This window comes from Patiria miniata, unplaced genomic scaffold (genome assembly GCF_015706575.1).
Source record: "Patiria miniata isolate m_02_andy unplaced genomic scaffold, ASM1570657v1 HiC_scaffold_1, whole genome shotgun sequence".
NCBI lineage: Eukaryota > Metazoa > Echinodermata > Asteroidea > Valvatida > Asterinidae > Patiria > Patiria miniata.
Window position 1 is genome coordinate 743,391 of NW_024037047.1, and position 17,330 is coordinate 760,720.

Sequence of the window (17,330 nt, forward strand, 5' to 3'; positions counted from 1 at the left end):
TAGAGAAATTCTACATGTAGCACTTTCAGAATCTCGGATACGAAAGCCCAATTCATAAGCTTTCTTTTAGTACAAGAATCATTCAAATCACTCATGTACTTTTCAAATTACGGAATTTCAAACACCGTTTCGAAGTTACGTCCATAGATCACAAAAAGGTAAGTGTTCTCATAATTGTTTTTGCTGAAAGAACACTTCCCTTTTGTTGTGATCCGCGGACAGAACTTGAAAACGGTGGTTGTGTTTAAAATTCCGTAACTTGAAAAGTACATGAATGATTTGAATGATTTTTGTACTAAAAGAAAGCTTATGAATTGGGCGTTCATGTCCTAGATTTTGAAAGAGCTGCATGCAGAACTTCACTTAAACAGTGGTCCTGACATTTGGGTTTTGCTTTCTTTTTTTTACTCACCCTGCGGTACAAAAAACAGTCGTGAATGAAGGCTACCCGCATCTCTGCCAGTCCACTTGGATAAAACGTGGAAGGATACACACGCAGGCGTGAATAGTAGTCGTAAAATTAAAGATAAGGTAACAATAAATAATAGGATAACATCAAATTGTCAAGGTACCCGCTGACAGATTGTATCGAAAATTAATCAACATCAAATTTAATTCTTGACAAGACACTTACGTCTCTGACTCTTTTGTGGTATATATTTGATATAGACAGCGGGGGTTTATTAATGACACATGCTATCTTGTTTGCATTCATCCGTGATGACACCTGTTAACAGTGATCAACTACAGGGTGAGTAAAAAAAAACGAAACCCAAATGGCAGGACCAATTTTTGAATGAAGTTTTGCCTGTAGCACTCTCAAAATCTAGGATATGAAAGCCCCGTCATTAAGCTTTCTTTTACAGTACAGGATGGTTCCAAAAAAAGGACACGCACTTTTGACAGCGATTTCCACCTACTTAATGAACTTATTTTAAATATTTTTTCACATAGTAGTAAAGCATAGGCCTTTAATCATGCACGGTGAAAAAAAGCTTAGTAACAGTCGCAAAGATACTGATATTATGCTAATTTGAATACAAGTCACCAAAAAGAGTCTTGTACACGGGTTATTTTATGTAAATTGGACGTTTTCGTAGTTCATAAAACTTAAAAAGCCTTCCTACCAACAAATATTTTGCACTGGTAACTTGTATTGAAGCTGTCCAATGATTCATGTCAGTGTTCAGATCATCTCTTCAATGAGCTGTCTGTTTAAGTTCATTCTTGCATAACATTACATAACATTGCAATCAAATGTCATGCCCTTTCAAATAAAGCTCCAAAAGCTGAGCTCAGTCAAGCGAAGGGAATGTATACCTCCGTGGACAAATAGGTTTCGCACATGAAATGTTCAAATTAGCATAGCTCATCGACAAAATGAGCAATGCAATGATTTTTTCGTCACATTTGCTTAAGGGCCAGTACTTTAATAGCTACTAATCGACAGTTAAAAATAATGTTTAGAAATAGGTGAAAATTGCTGTCAAAAGTAAGTGTCCTTTTTTGTTTTAACCACCCTGTACAGGAATCATTCAAATCACTCATGTACTTTTCAAGTTACGACATTTTGAACACAAAAACTGTTTTAAAGTTCTGTTCACGGATCACAAAAAAATATATGTTTGTTTTTTTCAGCAAAACAAAAACAATTCTCATAGAGATGCATGTGAATTGTTTTCGTTTTGCTGACAGAACACTTACCTTTTCTGTGATCCGTGGACAGAACTTTAAAACGGAGTGTGTGAAAAGTACAAAAGCGATTTGAATGATTCTTTTACTGAAAGAAGCTCATCGATTGGGCTTTCATGTGCTAGATTTTGAAAGTGCTACATGCAAAACTTCCTTCTAAAATTAGTCCTTTCAAACTTTTGTTTGTTGAGTGGTCGGGCACAACGGCGTATAGCCACAAACTTTTCCGTCGCAAAGCCAGTGCAGAATTTTATTATGCCCATGCAAAAGAAAAAAAACGTAAAAGCCATTGTATGATATAATTAGCATATGTTGCATAAACTCGAACGACGTTAGACCTCCGGCAATAGTCCCAACTGGTTGTATGCTTGAGTAGCCATCCATGCAGCACCAGATGTGCGCTTCCCATAGGCCTACAAGTCTTGTCGATGTAAAGCAACAAGTTCAACTGCAGGTTGTGTGATTTTCTTGTGAAAAACACAGGGTAATGGGTGCAGGGTAATGGGAGGGGTAGTGTGCAGTTCAATTATGATTAAGTTACTGTAAACACAAGAAAATATGCCAGCCCGACCACCGTGCGTTTGTCACTCAACAAATGCGAACCTCTAGTTATTATTATAATACGTGTAAAGGTACCACTAAGGAGACACGTTATCGTAATTTCTTCGTACGATGGGAGACATCGGTCATTAGGGAGCCTAATGTCATGCACAGCCCTCCTTTAGAGCACAATTTATTGTCGTAATTAGGTTACATTTGTTGCTCGGGGTCTAATTAGTAAACTTACCGAAAATCGTGGAAAAAAGGACAAGGGAATATTGGGTTAGGGCACATTTAAGTTTGAAAAATTGTGTGCACAAGTCTATGGGGATGTCTGCACAAGTCTATAGGGAGACATTTTCATGTCTCCCTAATTCCACAGCCCCCCTTTAGAGGCAAAATTTTGCCGTCGCAATCAGGTTATATTTGTTGCTCGTGGTCTAATTAGTAAAAATACCGAAATTCGTGGAAAAAGGACAAGGGAAAATTGGGTTAGGGCACATTTAAGTTTGAAAAATTGTGTGCACAAGTCTATGGGGATGTCTCCCAAATGTCCAATCCAGGGTATTGTTTTTTTATTATTATTATTATTATTATTATTATGAACTGTTCAAAATGACCGAGTTCCAAATGAAAACATATTTTCAGAATGAATGTTGTACTATCACACTATTCTTAGCTCAATAATGCACACACAATATTATTGAAACGTGAATATTCCACGTTGCTGAAAACAACCACACGTTTTCAAAATGGTTCGTTTTAGACACTGAAATCCTGTTATACTTTGAAGTTCACCAGTACCTCCAAAATTTCTGACATCTTCTGGAGGTTTTGTTCTTATCATGGGACGTGATGGTACCATAGCAACGCATCACTGAGGATGTGACGATCCGACATTAGCGTCCACGGTTGCTAGGGAGTTTTCAGTCTCGACCTTGTTGTCACGGCAACAACGGCAGAACATCCGCTTGGCGTGTTTCTTGAAGAGGTCGTATTTGAAGGCGTATATGAAGGGATTCACGCACATGTTGCACATGACCATCACGGTCACTACTTTGTGCGTGGTGCTCGTGAAGTCGTAGTCTCGGCCCAAGTTGAAGAGGAGAAACGTGAATTCTGTTGGAGTCCAGCAGATTACGTAAGACATGAACACGAGGCAGAGGGTAGTGGTCACGTTTTTCTTGGCTTGCTGGAAAGTGTTGTTGGTCTTGCCATTGCTACGCCCCCTCAGCGCTAGGATAATGCTGACGTAGGAGAACGTCATGATGGTCAGTGGGATGAGAAACTCGCAAAGGAACAGCACAACCCCCATGATCCTCTGTAGAACCACGCTGGGCCAAAGAGGATAACACACTCCCTCTGCGTAGTACTGTATGGACGGCCAGTAGGCTTGGTATGTCAGGCCGATGATCCATACGAGGGTCATGCCGAATTTAGCCAATCGCTTGGTGAAGACATTTCTGTGTTTTACCGGGTGGCATATTGCCAGGTATCGCTCCAAAGACACGAACACCAAGTTGACCGTCGAGGCTATGAATAGCGACCACATGAAATATTCAGAAATCCACAGTCGACAGACAATCTCACCCCAGACTGTGACGTCATCAGAAGGCGCAACATGTCCGAAACGTATGGCTAAGAATAGTATAGAGTCTCCCAAATCAATCAAAGATTGGTTCAGAATCAGGAGATTGGTTATCGAGCTGAAAGATTTACGCTTGGTAATGAACACGAAACATACCAGTCCATTACCCAGAATTCCCGATCCGCCAATAAGTCCGTACAGAAGTTGTAGAAGTATTTCCCATCCTGTCGAAAGCGTGACGTCACTCTGCACTGTACTATTGGAATAATTCGCAGTTGGGATAGTTTCGGTGACCAACGTTTCCGTGGTACTGACATCCGTGCTAGCCATGTTTCTGTCCGATGGTTTTCAGTTGTTTTAGTATTGATCGTTACCAAGTTTTCTGCAATGTTCAAATAATATAAGTGCAGTTCATCTTTTACCAAGTTGTAGTCCTTAATGCTTAAACAAGTGCTTTTCAATAAACTCAGCCGATGATATACAATGGAAATTTCTATAACTTCAGTCACAAACTATAGCTCTCTCAGCATAAATGACGTACCTTATAACAGAGGTAGCTTCACTCATATAACAAAGTCAAAGTTTATGCTTGGAGTAGTCCGTAAAAGTGAGCAGCAATCTCACTCAAATGGTCGTACCTCGTGTAAGCGTGTGGCGAATTTGGCAACAGAAAACAAGCAGTTTCTGCGTTATACGTCCAGTTCATAAGTCGTACACACCGCAATATTCTGCTAGCTTGACGTCACAATTTATTTTGGCTTGCAAATGGATCGGGTATAATGTTGTCCTTCAATCATGATCTGTGTAAGCACTGTATTCCCTGTTCTGATTAAATTGTCTGCTGCTTCGCCGTTGGCATTAATGTCTTGAGTGCCGTTTATTAATTGCAAGTCTCATGTCTCGCTTCTGATGCACGTCTTCACGATCAAGCAGCTTGCCTCTCAAGGACCCATTCCGCTAATAAATTAAAAATCCATCTCGGAGTGTCGTAGCTGACTTCACATGAATATTGGTCCAAAGAATGACACCAAAATTGTCGCCCAGCGTTAAGGGAGAAAGTTGCACCGTGCCGAGTACGTGATTCCCCCGCCTTGTTCTCAGACTTGCTCGCTTGGTTCGATAATCAGCGTTCAAACGCCGGCAACCGCACCGATTGACCTTTAATTGGCGTAGACCATTGTGGTTTAATGAGTCGGTGCAGTAGTAGACGTTCAAATTATGTCCATTATTGCATGCATGTTTCTTTCATCAATGTGCTATTGCTGTCTGGTAGAATTGATCACCGTTTCTGCATGTATTGAATTAATCATCCAGTGCGCCAGCAAGCTTTGCCGACGTCAATTGTTCACACTCCTACAGCACTCTGTAGTTCCACGCAGAATATCAGAGTTACGAAGCAAACAAGCTAAGACATCGCTCGAACTCAGTACATGTTTGCATTCATCCCCTCCGTACGCTGCATGTTTTCATGTTACATAAGACTAAAACACTTTCAGTCTCTGTCAACATCAGTATGTCATCTCCCCGCCATTGTCACTTCTAACTATCGTTGAAAGAACTTTATCCGAAACACAAATACGTACCACGGCAAATATGGATCGTGTTGATACGGCGTTGTTTATCCGTTTAAGAGTTGCGACTCGTCGGAATAGCTCAGACACAGTGCAGTTCACCCAGTCGTTTTGAGCAGACCGAGTCTGAAACCTAGTGAGCAGATGTTCAGACCTCCATGGTTTCGTTGTAACGACCAGTAGCAATGTTAATTCGTGGATACTTTATGCAAAATGCAAGCAAGTCCCCAAAGCTACATCGAAATACACTTCAAAGCAGACAGTGCGTGCACTTCACTTGCTGGATTGGTTCACTCAGTCGAAAGTGCTCTCAAAACCTGAGAGATATCAAAGTTTCAGCTAAACACCATCATACCGCCTGTGCAATTTCGATAAAGGTACTTGAAAACGGCGATATCTGTTGGGTGTATCCAACTAAATTACGCCTAATGCAAAGATGACTAGCTTATAAAACGGTCACCAACATGTCCCTGTGCCAAGTGGAGCTTGATACAGACAAACACGTGGTGTCGTGACGTACTGCGCAGTAGAGGCAAAGTGGCAGTTCTGCACATATACTCGTTATGTCTGCCAGGCCTATACAAGTATCGATCGATCGCTGATATTTTCTCAGTTTGCAAACCTCTTGTCACTCCTGCGTGTGTGTTGATGAAATCTTTAAATCGATACACGGTCTGCATTAAAAGACACGGAAATGTTCAATTCAAATTTCGTTCAAAAATGTCACATTGATATTTTGGATACTTCATTTAGCAGCATTCATCAACAAGCTTTATTTATAGAGACACAATATTTTGAACTTTCATATTTTGTTGGGTTTTTTTTTTTTGGGGGGGGGGCAATTGCATTGAAATTCCACATGCTGTTCATATAGAACTGGTGAATGTGAACTTTGAATAAGTTCATGTGTAAGCATCATATCGAGGGCTTAAGACCAGACCCGCCCATGTCCATTTTTGGCGAAAATGAGTTAGGTCCACTATTATGAATATTATGTTAATGTTCCTGCGGCAGAAGTGACTATGTCCTAAACTGACAAAAATAGAGGGCGCCCAAGCAAGGTCAAAATTGTTATGTCCGTAATCTGTTCTATTTTTTAAGGCCAAAACTGCCTACGTACAGTGTTTATGTCCATATACTACTTTTTTGCCCAGCCCAAAACTGGCTTTGTCCAGTACTTGTCTAGCACGCAGACCACGTGGTTCATGTTAGCTAGTGTGCATACAGATACACAGGCCTATTACTGTAAATATGCCATGATCACACATACTGGAATTTGTATCCTTGTGGAGTCATTTCTTTGTTCTCGTGTACTAAAATTTCCAGTTTGAAAATCTAGTTTCAAAATGCTCCTTTTTTTAACCAAAATTTATTTCGGACTCAATATCCCTTACATGAAATACTTCAATTTACGATCGATCAACACACCTTAGAAATTCCTATTTTTTGAGTAAAATCCATAATCGTGATAACGTTGTGGAGACGTATTCACAAATAGAAATTGCCCTGTGGAGACGTATACAATCTTTTGTTCCCTATTTTACACATGTTTCCACATTGCACCGTGTATCAGATCAACTTTCTACTCATCTTAAGTGTATGGAAACTAGTTGACATCCATTTTTGGTTACTTTTATTCAAAAGTGCACTTCTTTAATATTCATTGATTTGCCAGACGACTGAGTGCGCTGTTACTATGATGTCAGCTCAGGAAGACACTGTTCAGTTTACGGCTTTTCAGTTCAAATGTGAAACCAACAATGTGCTCATTGAAAACATTTGTGAGAAAAGTTTGCGCATTGGCTTACTGCCGTGCACAAAATGTTTTCCTAAGAAAAATTCATTTCATGGACACTTTAAGCAGCAGCATGATTTTCTGCAATATTACGTAAGCACAACTTTTCCGCTAACTGTTAAGCAGCGCTATGAAACAGGGCCCTGCTTTTCGTAAAACACCTTTTCCCCTTGTTTCATGTGATTTAACTTAGTTCAGTCATTCGTCATGGAGAAGCTCAACCTGCCGTAGGCTTACAGGTTGTATCGATTGACTCGTGTATGCTTTCCAATAACAGCATGCGGCAATCTCAATATCATTAACTATGAAAACATGATCACTAATGACTATGAGAGATTGCACACGTTTTGGTAATGGATTATTAAGTAGGGCCATCGGGAAGCAAACAGTGTTACTTGTGCACAGATCAACTTAAAGGTACATTGTATTATACAACATTTGCAAACATAACCAAAAAACTGCCAAATTATTATGAAATACCTCACTTGACTGTAACTGAGTCTCAAGCATCCTGTGAAATCTTGGCACCTGGTGTGCTGTCATTTTCATTAAAAGTGGAATGTTTTTATCACTTTCCAATGATGGTCACCGACCATCGTTGGAAAAAAAAACTGCCGTTTTTTCCCTTTAAATACTGCCCCCGATTCTCCAAAGTTAGTTTTTCCACATTTTGTTTGCAATCAGTTACACGTCCGTGAATGGTACGGGTGCAAGCCAGCCAGTCTAGTTCTATGATCTGACAATTCCCCGACGTCTATCACTTGCTCCCTTTCGTCTAAAGTAGGGTCAGGAAACCTGCCTAAAAGAAAGGCATATTTTTCTTGGTTTTTCCAGCGTCTATGGACACAAAACTTTAAAGGTCCCATGCAATGAATTTTTTTTAATGCAATCCTTGAAATGCACCTATGTGTCCCATTTTTCGAATGTCCATATCATGAGGAAACTGTGATTTCATTACGAGCAGAAACCTCAATGTTATAGCTATTTCAGCACTAAAAGGTGCTACAATATTTGATATTATGCTATCGTAAATTTTCTTTTCTCGGGTGGTTCGTTATTGTGTCAGTACATTGCAGTAACTGAACCTTTCTCGCAAATCTTTTCAATGAACAAATTTGGGGTTCACAATTTGAACAGAAAACCCCCAAAATGGACTGTGTCTTCCTGAAATGGCATCACAGAAACAGTGCCCTCAACAGTTGTCGGGAAAAAGCATGGCAACTTTCAGTGTTAAGAGAAGTGAACTTTTAAATAAAAAAATAACCAAAAAGGGATGTCAAATGGTTTTCATACATTTAAGGGGTCAGAGTAAAAAGTTGCACAAAATGTGTTTCGAAGAAAAATTCATCGCATGCACCCTTCAAACAGATCAGTGTAACAATATTTGCTGTAGAACACTAACCCCATTGCCAAATTCATCCATGTCTGAAAGAAATACAGCAAATGAAAATGTTGTGAAGGCCTGTTACTTTTAATAATATTAGTAATAGTGGCCATTTATATAGTGCGCCATGTCTGTCAGATTTGACACTCCTGTATGTCGCAATTCCGGGTGCTATGCACTATTGCAATGTTGGCATATACATGTACAACAGTATACTAACATATAAATTTAACACAAGTTAAGAAGTTGGGAAAAGGTAGGTTTTTAACTGAGTTTTGTTTTGTGCACGTGAGCTTTATTTGCTGAGTTCAGGAGGGAGTGTATTCTAGAGTGACGGGCCAGATCTTGAGAACGATCGACTTCCACAAGAGTGGGGTGAACTTGGGATGTGTAGGAGTTGGGCCAGAGTGGAGTTGTCGGGGTTGTTTGTATATTAAGACTTGGATATAATGAAGGTGTTATGCTGTGAAGGGACTGAAAGACGAGAAGAAAAGTCTTGAAGATGAAGACGTCCTTTAGTTGGTAATCTGGGAGGTTGATCAGGAGACAATTGCTGAAATCGAGGCGGGAGGAAATCAAAGTGTGCACCGTGCATTCCGTTACCTTGCTAGTAAGGAACTTACGGATGTGTGAGAGGTTACGTAGCTGGAATCTGATGGACTCAGAAATGCTTGATATGTAATCATTGAGAGTCATGTTCGAATCGATGATCACACCCAGATAATTCCGGAATTTCTCCTTCGGACTGATCTGTGATCGGTGCAAGTCTTATACTTGACTCTAAAAAGTCCCGGGTCAGATTTGACCCGGAATCCTGGTCCTTTCTGACCTGATACTTTTCTGGGTCAAAATGACACCTCTCTGGGTCAAAATGATACCTCTCTGGGTCGAAATTATACCTCTCTGGGTCAAAATGACGCCTCTCTGGGTCACAATGACACCTCTCTGAGTGAAAGCAACACCTCTCTCGATCATATACGGGTCATACTGACCTGGAAACTCTACAACAAGTGTCATTTTGACCTGGAAAAATACCATGTCTAAAGCGACCCGGATTATATTCCAGGTCAACTCTTAACTTTTTAGAGTGTAATATCTCTATTTTCGATTTAGTTTCCTTTGCGTTTTGTTGCTTTTTGTCACAATTTAACACATCAAGGGCATTTTTTTTTCTGTTGTAGATTTTGAATAAACGTGTTTAATGTGTTCCACATTTAAATATCCCATGAAAATAATATATTGCAAGGAGAACACTTAATGGAAGAAAATCTACCTTGAGGATTTTCAAAAAAAATGTATTCACGATGTTTTACTCATGACTCATGATATATCACATTTTGAAAACTTGCTATTTCAATAAGGGAATAAATGATGGGTTGGCTGGTATTAAACACTATGTTTAAAACCGGTTGGATTCTGGATGCTGATAATTCCCCGAGTCGAAGGCGAGATTTATTATCAGCATCCATACTCCAACCGGTTCCATTCATAAATACCTTTTCGGTAAAAAAAGAAAAAAAAATAACAATTAAAAAAATAACTTTTCGGTCCAAAAATCAAAACAAGTCAAAAATAATAAATTTCCAACAATTTTTTTCAACAAGTTCATGATTTTTCGGGACACCCATCTAGCTATTTAATGGTATGTCCAGTCTCGCCAGTAGTGGTAAACAACTCGAGATTGGCTGCGTACTGCTCGATGTGGCGCAGAACGCAGCTGTGCCGGTGTGTTGTGAATTTAGGACTATGAAATGCTTACTCACTGGTAGTATTGCGCGTGCTTACGTGAGAATTGTGAACTCTCAACCGATAAAACGATAAAAGGCAACGGATTTCTTAAGAGTCCAAATTTCATGTGACACTGGAAAAGTGTTTAAGATCAGCCAGCCGGTCTTTGTCATCCGTTTAAAGCCGGCCACGTGACGGGCTCTCGACCAATAGGAATGGGTAAACTGTCTTTGGTATTTATGAATTATTTTTTAAAGACAGCTGACTTTCTGCGGGCCCCGAAAGTTTCCACTAGGTTTTTTATATTTTTTTAGTAACAAACAAGAATATTTTTTCGAATGGCCTTTCGGTACTGGAGAGTACTCGTAACAAAAGTGTCCATGACAAATCGACACGTCAGATTGCTTTCATAATTAGACCACACGCTGTGCTCATTAAAAACCGACGCATGGTGTCATGTCATGAATTGGATGTTTAATCGCTGCAAACAAATCGGAGCCTTTCTCCTTGCTGAAGGCGAGTGCGGTCGTTAACTACGATTAGATGTGATTGCAGGGTTATAAATTGCAATTTCGCTCCGTGTACGTGAGGTGAGGTAGAAATCTCAAAGGTCTTTTCATCAATTTCATCATGAGCAGGTTTTCATCCGAACCCCCTACGCTGACAATTTGGCTCTCACTGTGGTATCTGTTGCCCGGGAGTTTTAATGAATCACGTCAAATTCTGAGTTTGGAACCACCTTAACTTCATGAGAGTGGTAGCAAGGAATGAAGACTAGAATATCAGAGTTCGTGGTCCAAAACGTTCATGAGTTAGTTACAATCAGGCTGATATACACGTTTGACGAATTCTTGGCGCAGTGAATTGTCAGTGTTGTACATGTATTAATAAAGTAAAGTCTGTCCCCAGCCAAAATGGCCCGTCAGACCGGCGTTTATCTCCGGTTTCAGTGGCATTAAACGAATGAGAATATTTCTATTCCCAATGGACGGGATGCCAGTCCATCGCAGGTTACTCCCCAGCTAATGACGGTACCCGTTAATACTCCTGGGTGCAGAGAGGCAAGTGGGGGTGAAGTGGCTTGCCCAAGGACATAACGTGTGACCAGCAGCTGGATATAATTGTGCACACATGTATAGGTTTTCCCAGTTATGCTAACACTTAAATCACACAAATTCCCTAGAACGATACTTTAATTTCGTCACCAAGCATGGTCAAGCTCAAATCCCGATTTCATTTTCGAAAAGCCGCCATAAATTTCATTAAGTTGCAGTAGGCCAATAACTCAAACTTGCAGTCTTCTGATTCGTCATGAGTTTGGTAAATTCGTCTCATGTGGCAATCGGCGTTATATTGAAAAAAGCAAATTCGTCCTTTGTCATTTATTATGATGCTGCTGTCATTACATTTCGTTCCACTAATCTAAAATGATATGGTTAGAAAAATGTTTCCAATCTTTTCGACTTATTTTGAAGGAATAAGCGTGTTTGTGAAATGTATTTTTCTACACTGTGTTGGAGTTGCTGGCTTGAGGTAGGCCTACATCCGGAGCACGCTTCAGTGTGATCGAATGCCGTTTATACTCCGAGCAAACTTTGGGCAATATGGCTTGTCAGGGGACTGCTGTTGAATAGTTGGCCCAATGTTTCATCCAGTTTCTTGATCTATTTTGAATGTATTCTCCCTCATCTTGGCAATGTATTTCTTCTGTTCTGAAGATGGTAAGTTTGATGACGCTGCGAGTATGGCGCTTCACCCCGAGGGTGTCACCAACAGCCAGATATACATGTAGTCGAAATGTTCTCCTTCGAAAGCATCTATGATACTGTCTCTGTCCGCGTTTGATACCTTATTATTGCATCGGCCTCAACTCCAACAGTGTAAGCTATCTTCTCATCGATCAAGTCTCAGAAAAAAAGTGAAAGAAAACGCAGAACTATACCAAGAACTTTATAGGCCATCAAATGCTAGTCATTGCAAAGAAAGAATTTCTGAATGTAAATGACCAATGCGCTAAAACGATCGAATGACAAAAACGAATTTGCTTTTTCAATACAACGCCGATCGCCACACGAGACAAATTTACCGAAATTAGGACGAATCGGAATGCTACAAATTTGAATTATACTGCATCTCAAATGAAATCCACTGGTCTATTTTTTTTTAATGAAAACGGGAATTTAGCTTGACGATGTTCGGGGACGAAATAGAAGTATCGTTATAGGGAATTTGCGTGGCATAAGTGTTCAAATAACCGGGAAAACCTATATTAAATCTTTCACGAGCCAATATGGCCCATCAGGCCCGCGTTTATCTCCGGTTTCCTTGGCATGAAATGACTGAGAATATTTATATCGCCCCCCCCCCCCCGGGATGGGATGCCAGTCCATCGCAGGTTACTCCCCGGCTAATGCCGGTACCCATTTATACTCCTATAGGTGGAGAGAGACAAGTGGGGATGAAGTGGCTTGCCCAAGGACATAACATGGCAGGCAGATGGATTTGAATCCCCGACCCTCTGATCATAAGTCATGAATCTAACCACTAGGCCAGAGTCCCACTCAGGTGCACTCTATAACTAGTGGGTAATACTTGATTTTTGCTATAAGTCACGCACTTTACGTTTTTCTTTCAAAAGGGAATGGAGTACGTGTCAGTGCAAGAGAGGTGTTGAATTTTTAGCAAGAATGAGACTTGCAATTCAGTCTTGTTGGAATGTTTCAGACTTGTATTTGAGTCCTCAAACATCGAGTCCGAGTCCGAGAGCGAGTCTAAGTGACGAGTCCGAGGCCCGAGTCATATGGGTCGAATCCGAGTTCGAGTCACGGGTCACTTTCAAATAATTCAAGGTAAAAACTGAAACATTGGGCAGATAACCCCCCAAAAAATCACTAATGCACGTCGAAAGCAGTATAATGATTTTGCAATTGCTGTACAACTAGAAGACTCACAGTATAAATTAATATAAAAGTTGTTTCAAATAAAGGATTAATATTTTGCAAGAAAAAATCTCAAAATTTCAATTGAAGAAAAGAAAAAATGTGTTATTTTGCTATCCAGTCTGAGCCAATCACATCGAGTCTGAGGCCCAAGTCCTAGTCCAAAGTGTCGTTTCTGAGTCACTATCGTGTCCGTGTCGGGTCACCAAAAATGTGGGGCCGCATCGTAAGTCCGACGCCTCGTAAGTCAGATGCCTCATTTCGGAATTATGAGGCGTCAGATTTATGAGGCATTGAACTTAGGGATTCGGCCTCATAGCTCCGACGACTCATAATTCCGGCAACGGACAAACCATGTTTCGGACTTCTGAGGCGTCGGACTTATGAGGCGTCGGACGTATGAGGCGTCGGACGTATGAGGCGTCGGACGTATGGGGCGTCGAACTTATGGGCCTTTATTTGGTTGGGGGATGAGATTTTGTCGAACTTATGAGGCGTCGGACCTATGAGGCGTCGGACTTATGGGCTTTTATTTGGTTGGGGATGAGATTTTGTCGGACCTATGAGGCGTCGGACTTATGCGCGGACCCCAAAAATGTGACTTGGGTCGGGTTTGAGTCCGAGCCACGAGTCATACATCTCTAGTTGAAGATTACAGTTGAAAATTACAGAGGACACTAAGCAAACTTCAGCTCAAATACAGATTTACGCTTGATTTATGTATTACGTATGTAATGTACGCGGTGTCATGTGTGATGCATGTAATGTACTCCCCCATTCCTGTATGTTTTCTTTAGATCCGATAGTGAGTTTAATTACGGAGGTATATCGTTTGCAGCTGGATGGTACATTGTCACAAGCCGCGCGGTCATTGACTTCGATCGTGAAACCTTGGCCACACATCGAGGCACGTAGGCACATGTAAATCGATATAACCTAGGATTTATCATGTCACATAAGTCATTATAAGAAGAGTCAATAATATTGACATTGGGCGGGAGGAAGATGTAATGAACTGATCACACTTAGAGAAATTATCTTAATAGTTACTGAAAACGTGGGCTGGGATGTTTAATTAAACGCATCATGATAGACGTGGATCGCGTGCATGTAACAGCCATCGGTTTAAATAAACTAACCTTCTAACTGTCGTTGAGAGGACAGTGCACTTCTTCCCACAATGCACTGGGAAGATGCTTAATGAAGTACTGTGCGTTATGGCACTCACTAAGTTCATGGTATCCACCAGAAATCGATCGCCAGAAGAAATTGAAGGTGTCAAAGTGCAAGGAAAGTTTGTGTACTCAAAACAACTGACAACCCACTTTGCACACTAGACAAATCTCGGGATTGGGGTCTACCCGATGTTCCCCAATACCTATGTTCCCCAATACCGATGTTCCCCGAATCCCGGAAAAGAAACGCAAAAAGACCACAAGAAATTACCCTAGCCGTCACTATAGCGCCTTTCGAAGGCAAAGTGTTTGAAAGAGCAAACATTTGACCTCCCCGTTACCCAAAAATTAATGAAATAAATAAATCCTAATCCGTAATCTAGTTACACAGCAACGACGGTCACAGAAGCTTCTTCAATTACGCCGTGGTGGACAATTATTGAAATGTCACACAATGTTCCTTCATTGTATTCTGAATCTGTTTATTTAATTATATTGGAGGCCACAGCTGTCGTGCATTCATTAGAGAAGGTTAATTTTAATGTCAACCTTTCGCATCTTCGTTATATTGTGTAGACAGACAACCAGTCATTCAGTCGTCTTTGATTCTGATGCTTTTTACCCCTCAGCCGAGAGGCTCGAGGGGTATTGTCACCGCCTAGGGCGTCTGACCGTCCGTCCGTCCGTCCGGGCAGCTTAGTTTCCGGATGATAACTTGAGTTAGAAATGTTGTTTGGGGTTGTAACCTCGGTAGGGGGTTGCCCTTAGAAGTAGGCAAGTTGGGATTGGTTTGGGGTCAAAAGGTCAAAGGTCAAGGTCACCGTGGTGAGTTAAAGGTAAATGGTTTCCGGATGATAACTTGAGTTAGAAATTAGACTTTGGTGTCTAACTTTGGTAGGGGGTTGCCCTTGGGAGTAGGCAAGTTGGGATTGGTTTTGGGGTCAAAAGGTCGAAGGTCAAGGTCACCGTGGTGAGTTAAAGGTAAATGGTTTCCGGATGATAACTTGAGTTGGAAATGAGATTTTGGTGTCTGACTTAGGTAGGGGGTTGCCCTTGGGTACAGGCAAGCTGGGATTGGTTTTGGGGTCAAAATGTCAAAGGTCAAGGTCACCGTGGTGAGTTAAAGGTAAATGGTTTCCGGATGATAATTTCAGTTAGAAATGAAATTTTGCTGTCTAACTTCGGTAGGAGGTTTCCCATTGGTACAGGCATGTTGGGACTTGTTCTGGGGTCAAAGGTCAAGGTCACCATGTTGAGTTAAAGGTTAATGGTTTCTGGATGATAATTTGACTCCGGCTGAGGAGTTTCAACAGCAACGCTGTTATTTTAAAGTGTATACAAGCCATGTAGCTTGAAAGTCTTCAATAGAAAGGGTCAAATGTTCAATCTAGATGTGAGAGGAAAGTACACGGAAGGAAAAGAGATTGGAACCCAAGGCCCAATCCGCATGTTGGACTGGGTTAAAGATGACAACTTGTAAACGGATTAAGAATTTAGTTCGTTTATAAACGTGTAAAAACACATTTATAAACAAAATACGTTCTAAATCCGTGACGCGCGCGCGCGCGAACATCTCCATAAAAAGAGTTGTTTATGCGACTTACTCGAATTACCCGAGCCGAAGGCGAAGGTAATTATCAGCATCCCAACTTCAACAGGCCTAAAACAGAATGTTTAAAACCTCCCAAGCACAAGTTTGTTCACTCATAAAACCCTATATTTTTTTGGGAGGGTGGCTGGTTTACATTTCAAGAATGTTGAAAGAAAAATGTAAGAATCAATTTTACCCACGGTTTAGTTATCATAATTCCCAAATAACCTTTTTGTCTTTGTAGGCCTGCCTCTCTGAGATTGTTCACAAGTGTTTCAGAATATGGCAGTTTGCATGAAATTGGCAACTTTATCTGGTGTGGGAACCCGAGGTAAGTACCTTGCTATATTTCTGCTACCTCATGCTGAAAACGTGCAAGGTTTTGCATCCTGAAAACCTATAAATCCCTCTATTGGAAAACACCTTTAAAAACCTAAATGCTGTTTTTCAAAACCGATTAAAAATCCAAAATTGATGAAGAGGGGCACTCTAAGGCCTGTTGGAAGTAATGTCCACAAACATAATTTTGCTTGAGAGTACAACAGCAAACTGCACGAGCAGTCTGTTTATATTTCTGATGATGATACCACTAACTGAGTTAATCTGTGACATTTTCCTTGAGTACGTCAGCGGTTCAACCCTTGGATTCCATCCCGCACTTCATCAGATTATAGTCCAATCGGCCAGATATCCATCTGTGACGTAACCATGGTTACAGCACTGAGCTGGCAATGCCTTCGTCTAATTTGTTCCTGGAGGAGAGTCATCATATATATGGCGATCCCAAATCAGCGTAATAACCTGGCCTCTCTCGGGATAACAAGATTGAAAAATTGTAGGAATGCAACCCCTGATTCGGGTTACCGGCAGCCTTTTGCTTAAAGACGCTTTCTCGTCATGCTTCCGAATTCCCAGTGCAACACCGCCCTCCCTCAACATACGACCTCGATTGAGATTGTATTCATATTACATATGATGTGACTATTGGGCTTGTTGGCTATTCCCAATGGTACCAGCTTGTAGTCCCTTTATACATGGCCGACTCACCGACTGACTGAGTGTCACTTGGGATTTAACCTGATTGTTGGCTGGTGAAGAGGGCCTGGCAGTGATATTGTATAGGATGGCCCGTTATTGGCTAAATCTGGTCCATTGTGTACTCTCAGAAGCATGAAAAGGCTTCCTTGTGAATAGCCATTGTAAATCAATTAAATGGATTTGTTTTGCGATTGGGGCCAACTTTACCAGGCTAGCCTTGTCGCAAGATACGTCACTAGGCCTTTTCTCGAATCACCTTTTAGTTTCTTAGACATGAGCGCTCGAGCGG

General features: G+C 41.0%; 1 protein-coding gene across 1 annotated transcript; it reads right to left on the reverse strand.

The window, feature by feature from the left end:
- Window positions 1–2,802: 2,802 nt before the first annotated feature.
- LOC119734313 (galanin receptor 2a-like) lies at window positions 2,803–5,858 on the reverse strand. Its single transcript, XM_038207787.1, has one exon. The coding sequence runs from the start codon at window positions 4,148–4,150 to the stop codon at window positions 3,107–3,109; it is 1,044 nt and encodes a 347-aa protein (XP_038063715.1). The 5' UTR covers window positions 4,151–5,858; the 3' UTR covers window positions 2,803–3,106.
- Window positions 5,859–17,330: the final 11,472 nt, after the last annotated feature.